Here is a 6,333-nt window from a genome sequence, read left to right as displayed (position 1 = left end):
GTAGCGACCCTCCATGTTGTGACACTGGAAGGTGGAGGTCTGTCCTGCTGGGATGTGGGAGATGACAGCACATCTGAGAGAGAGAGAGAGAGAGAGAGAGAGGAGAGAGAGAGAGAGAGAGAGAGAGAGAGGGAGGGAGGGAGGGAGAGAGAGAGAGGGAGGGAGGGAGGGAGGGAGGGAGGGAGGGAGAGAGAGAGAGAGAGAGAGAGGGAGGGAGGGAGGGAGGGAGAGAGGGAGAGAGAGAGAGAGAAAGGAGGTGGGTGTAAAGTATATATTGTATATATTGTTGTAAAGGAAGTGATGAGTGGATCACCTGTCAGACAGGAAGTGATGAGTGGATCACCTGTCAGACAGGAAGTGATGAGTGGATCACCTGGGGTTGTTGTTGCCGTTGTTCTCCAGAGAGCTGCCGATGCGGACCTCGGCTCCGTCCAGCCTCTGAGCGTTGATGTTGTCTCTGTTGGTGACGGACACAGACGAGACACTGTACACCTGCAGCAGGTCGACTCTCCACCAGGGGCTGTTCTCTCGCCCGGTGTGGCTGAAGGACCCTGTCTTCCCATCCACGGCGTTAGCAGCCAGATAATCAGAAAACTCTGACGACTGAGTGGCCTGTCTGTCCAGCGCCAGGTTCACTGCAGGGAAACACAGGAGGCACCAGCTGTGATCGGATCTAACCCTAACCCTAACCCTTACCTACTAGTAGAGCCGCCTTGGGGGTCAAATAGACCCCCTTTTTAGAATGTAAATCTGCTATTTACACACACAGATCACTAGAGGGCACTTCTTTTTTTAGCCTGCCTCCTACACAGAAAAACAGCTTCATACTAGCTTATCCTGGTGTGGTTTAGAACATGTAAGGATACTGGGTGGTAGAACGCACATATCAGAAGTCATGAAAGGAAGGTCCTGAAATTGTAACGAGTGCAAAGATATAACATTTTTCTTTACTCCCACTTGACCCCTCATGGCTGTCCTAGTGTTAAATCCTGGAGGAGATTACAGTATGATAATCATCTGTCAGTTGATAGGAAGGAAATTCACACAGTTCCATCTCACAGAATTACAATATTCAGTCACATGACAGTAATAGAACATGACAGTAATAGAACATGACAGTAATAGAACATGACAGTGTAATAGAACATGACAGTGTAATAGAACATGACAGTAATAGAACATGACAGTGTAATAGAACATGACAGTAATAGAACATGACAGTAATAGAACATGACAGGGTAATAGAACATGACAGTAATAGAACATGACAGTAATAGAACATGACAGTGTAATAGAACATGCATGTTGTGATAAACAGTAGAGATGTTCTCACCTGTCTGACCACTGGATGGCTGGACTGACCCCACCACACCTGGAACATGTTAGCATGTTAGCATAGGGTTTAATACCTGGGACATGTTAGCATGTTAGCATAGGGTTTAACACCTGGGACATGTTAGCATGTTAGCATAGGGTTTAACACCTGGGACATGTTAGAAGACGGTTTTGTCTTTATGTATCATAACTATCTTTATTATGTATCATATAAGATACTTACCCATCACAGAGTAGAGAAGCAGATCCCACTGCATGGCTGGTGGCTCAATTCAGCCTCCGCAACTGTCCCCTGTCCCCTGTCTCCTGTCCTCTGTCTCCTGTCCCCTGTCTCCTGTCCTCTGTCCCCTGTCCCCTGTCTCCTGTCCTCTGTCTCCTGTCCTCTGTCTCCTGTCTCCTGTCCTCTGTCTCCTGTCTCCTGTCTCCTGTCCTCTGTCTCCTGTCTCCTGTCCTCTGTCCCCTGTCCCCTGTCTCCTGTCCTCTGTCTCCTGTCTCCTGTCCTCTGTCCTCTGTCCCCTGTCCCCTGTCCCCTGTCCCCTGTCTCCTGTCCCCTGTCCTCTGTCTCCTGTCCTCTGTCTCCTGTCTCCTGTCCTCTGTCCCCTGTCTCCTGTCCCCTGTCTCCTGTCCTCTGTCCTCTGTCCCCTGTCCCCTGTCCCCTGTCCTCTGTCCTCTGTCCTCTGTCCCCTGTCTCCTGTCTCCTGTCCTCTGTCTCCTGTCTCCTGTCCTCTGTCCCCTGTCTCCTGTCCCCTGTCTCCTGTCCTCTGTCCTCTGTCTCCTGTCTCCTGTCCTCTGTCCCCTGTCCCCTGTCCTCTGTCTCCTGTCTCCTGTCTCCTGTCTCCTGTCCTCTGTCCCCTGTCCCCTGTCTCCTGTCCCCTGTCCCCTGTCCTCTGTCTCCTGTCCTCTGTCCCCTGTCTCCTGTCTCCTGTCCTCTGTCCTCTGTCTCCTGTCTCCTGTCCTCTGTCCCCTGTCCCCTGTCCTCTGTCTCCTGTCTCCTGTCTCCTGTCCTCTGTCCTCTGTCTCCTGTCTCCTGTCCTCTGTCCCCTGTCCCCTGTCCTCTGTCTCCTGTCTCCTGTCCTCTGTCCCCTGTCCTCTGTCCCCTGTCCCCTGTCCCCTGTCTCCTGTCCCCTGTCTCCAGTCCCCTGTCCCCTGTCTCCTGTCCTCTGTCCCCTGTCTCCTGTCTCCTGTCCTCTGTCTCCTGTCTCCTGTCCTCTGTCCCCTGTCCTCTGTCCTCTGTCCCCTGTCTCCTGTCTCCTGTCCTCTGTCTCCTGTCCCCTGTCTCTTGTCCTCTGTCCTCTGTCCTCTGTCCTCTGTCTCCTGTCTCCTGCCTCCTGTCCTCTGTCCTCTGTCTCCTGTCCCCTGTCTCCTGTCCTCTGTCTCCTGTCCCCTGTCCCCCTGTCCCCTGTCTCCTGTCTCCTGTCCTCTGTCCTCTGTCCCCTGTCTCCTGTCGTCTGTCCTCTGTCCTCTGTCTCCTGTCTCCTGTCTCCTGTCCTCTGTCCCCTGTCTCCTGTCTCCTGTCTCCTGTCCTCTGTCCTCTGTCCTCTGTCTCCTGTCTCCTGTCCTCTGTCCTCTGTCCTCTGTCCTCTGTCTCCTGTCTCCTGTCTCCTGTCCTCTGTCCCCTGTCTCCTGTCTCCTGTCTCCTGTCCTCTGTCCTCTGTCTCCTGTCTCCTGTCCCCTGTCTCCTGTCCCCTGTCCCCTGTCTCCTGTCCCCTGTCTCCTGTCCTCTGTCCTCTGTCTCCTGTCTCCTGTCCCCTGTCTCCTGTCCTCTGTCTCCTGTCTCCTGTCCTCTGTCCCCTGTCCCCTGTCTCCTGTCTCCTGTCCTCTGTCCTCTGTCTCCTGTCTCCTGTCCCCTGTCTCCTGTCTCCTGTCCCCTGTCTCCTGTCCTCTGTCTCCTGTCTCCTGTCCTCTGTCCTCTGTCTCCTGTCTCCTGTCTCCTGTCTCCTGTCTCCTGTCCCCTGTCCCCTGTCCCCTGTCTCCTGTCTCCTGTCCTCTGTCCCCTGTCTCCTGTCTCCTGTCCTCTGTCCCCTGTCCCCTGTCTCCTGTCCTCTGTCCTCTGTCCTCTGTCCCCTGTCTCCTGTCTCCTGTCTCCTGTCCTCTGTCCCCTGTCTCCTGTCCTCTGTCCTCTGTACCCTGTCTCCTGTCCTCTGTTCCCTGTCCTCTGTCCCCTGTCCCCTGTCCCCTGTCCTCTGTCTCCTGTCTCCTGTCTCCTGTCTCCTGTCCTCTGTCCCCTGTCTCCTGTCCTCTGTCCTATGTACCCTGTCTCCTGTCCTCTGTCCCCTGTCTCCTGTCTCCTGTCTGTCTCCTTCCTGTGTAGAGGGGATTAGACAGTCAGACTCTCTGGGCAGATGAACAGGCTGACGACCCCCGCCTGGCGGACAAGGAGAACCGGTTCCTCTGCTCCAGATTTGACATACTCAACAACAGAAACATTTGAATAAGTCACACAGGCTTGACCACCTCCTGTTGTTTCCCCTCTCCTGTCCCGAATATAATATAGATAATATTCCCAATATACACTTTTGAATATTAACTGTAAACACCGGTAAAACATTGTTATTTAACTGTAAACACCGGTAAAACATAGTTATTTAACTGTAAACACATTGTAAAACATAGTTATTTAACTGTAAACACATTGTAAAACATAGTTATTTAACTGTAAACACATTGTAAAACATAGTTATTAAACTGTAAACACATTGTAAAACATAGTTATTTAACTATAAACACACTGTAAAACATAGTTATTTAACTGTAAACACACTGTAAAACATAGTTATTTAACTGTAAACACACTGTAAAACATAGTTATTTAACTGTAAACACACTGTAAAACATAGTTATTTAGCCGCAAAGAGGACCCCGGACACCCCGCTTGTCAGTGAATAACCGCTGGGAAGACGGTAGAAAGTCTGTTCCCAAACTGCCTCCCCGTCATTTTGAGGGCTAGGGCTAGGGCTAGGGCTAGGGCTAGGGCTAACCCATCTATACTGGATAGGGCTAGGAGACAGTAATTCTTATATTTAAGTATCACTCACCAGTATCTCTCTGTCTGTCTGTGGAGTCCTTCTCTCTCCTGTGTCTACCTGTGTGTCTTCAGGTGTTCTCTCTCCTTCCTTAAGTCGTAACAGTTGTCAGGTCACATGGCACCATACAAATTCTCCTCCCCTCTCCCCCTCTCCTCCTCTCCTCCTTCTCCTCTCCTCTCCCCTCCTCTCCCCTCCTCTCCTCTCCCCTCCTCTCCCCTCCTCTCCCCTCCTCTCCTCTCCCCTCCTCTCCCCTCCTCTCCTCTCCCCTCCTCTCCTCTCCCCTCCTCTCCCCTCCTCTCCTCTCCCCTCCTCTCCCCTCCTCTCCTCTCCCCTCCTCTCCTCTCCTCTCCCCTCCTCTCCCCTCCTCTCCCCTCCTCTCCTCTCCTCTCCTCTCCTCTCCTCTCCTCTCCTCTCCCCTCCTCTCCTCTCCCCTCCTCTCCCCTCCTCTCCCCTCCCCTCCCCTCCTCTCCCCTCCTCTCCCCTCCTCTCCTCTCCCCTCCTCAAGGGTAGAAGGATAGCGTGACTTGAGCAAAGAACACAACAAAAGCATTTCAATATTCAAAGTACAGCGTCATATTGATTGATTGATAGATGTGTATGTGGGTAGTGCAGACAGGACACAGAGCACGTAAACGTGTACGGAGACAAATAACAACAAAGACAAGAACATACAAAAACAATACACCAAGAAACACAAAGAGCGATCAACACACAAGAACACACAACAACACACAACAACACACAAGAACACACAACAACACACAAGAACACACAAGAACACACAAGAACACACAACAACACACAAGAACACACAAGAACACAAAAGAACACACAACACACAAGATCACACAACACACAAGAACACACAAGATACAATCAGAATACAGGTTGTCATTCTCTGCTGAGGTCAGAACGGCCACCCCAACCCTAAAGGGAGGGGAGGCAAGTGGCATAGATGCTGTTCATAGATGCTGAGGAGTCACTCTCCTGTCTGTTCACCTGAGGAGTCTGTCTGTTCACCTGAGGAGTCACTCTCCTGTCTGTTCACCTGAGGAGTCACTCTCCTGTCTGTTCACCTGAGGAGTCACTCTCCTGTCTGTTCACCTGAGGAGTCACCCTCCTGTCTGTTCACCTGAGGAGTCACTCTCCTGTCTGTTCACCTGAGGAGTCACTCTCCTGTCTGTTCACCTGAGGAGTCACTCTCCTGTCTGTTCACCTGAGGAGTCACTCTCCTGTCTGTTCACCTGAGGAGTCACTCTCCTGCCTGTTCACCTGAGGAGTCACTCTCCTGTCTGTTCACCTGAGGAGTCACTCTCCTGCCTGTTCACCTGAGGAGTCACTCTCCTGCCTGTTCACCTGAGGAGTCACTCTCCTGTCTGTTCACCTGAGGAGTCACTCTCCTGTCTGTTCACCTGAGGAGTCACTCTCCTGTCTGTTCACCTGAGGAGTCACTCCCTCCTGTTCCAAGCAAGGTGTTCTACAGAGTCCGTCTCACCTGTTTGACACCCGACCTTCTAAGAGACTCAGGGGGTACAGGATCCTCGGGTCTGTTTGACCCATGACCCTGACCCTACCATCTAAGGGACTCAGGGGGTACAGGGTCCTCGGGTCTGTTTGACCCATGACCCTGACCCTACCATCTAAGAGACTCAGGGGGTACAGGGTCCTCGGGTCTGTTTGACCCATGACCCTACCATCTAAGAGACTCAGGGGGTACAGGGTCCTATGGATATGACCATGGAAAATGCCAATACTATGATGGCTGCTCATCCCTGGTTAATGTGATCACTCTATAACCTCTGCACTACTGATGTTTTCATTACTACCTTTGTACTACATAAAAAACATTCTATGAACATTCTGAGTGCAGTGCATCATGGGCAATAGCCTCTCTGACTGGGTTTCCATGCGGTCCGGAGTGAGTCAAGTTATGCAAATGAGGCGTGTTTGTTCTTTAGGGAAAGTTCTGGTC

At 51.7% G+C, this 6,333-nt stretch overlaps 1 protein-coding gene across 1 annotated transcript in view; it reads right to left on the bottom strand.

Annotated features, from left to right (window-relative positions):
- Positions 1–369: 369 nt before the first annotated feature.
- The window catches only part of LOC308158410 (brevican core protein-like), a gene marked incomplete at both ends in the record, with an annotated part of 27,600 nt that continues 21,636 nt past the window's right edge, over positions 370–6,333 (bottom strand). Inside the window, one exon of the mRNA XM_080531998.1 lies at positions 370–635. Within this exon, the coding sequence (XP_080388124.1) occupies positions 370–635 (266 nt within the window). The remainder of the gene's footprint in view (positions 636–6,333) is intronic.

The sequence above is a fragment of the Nansenia antarctica genome, assembly GCF_963989245.1.
Source record: "Nansenia antarctica genome assembly, chromosome: 5".
In the NCBI taxonomy this organism is placed as follows: Eukaryota; Metazoa; Chordata; class Actinopteri; order Argentiniformes; family Microstomatidae; genus Nansenia; species Nansenia antarctica.
The sequence above is the reverse complement of the archived record's forward strand: the minus strand, read 5'-3'. Positions and strand labels throughout refer to the sequence as shown.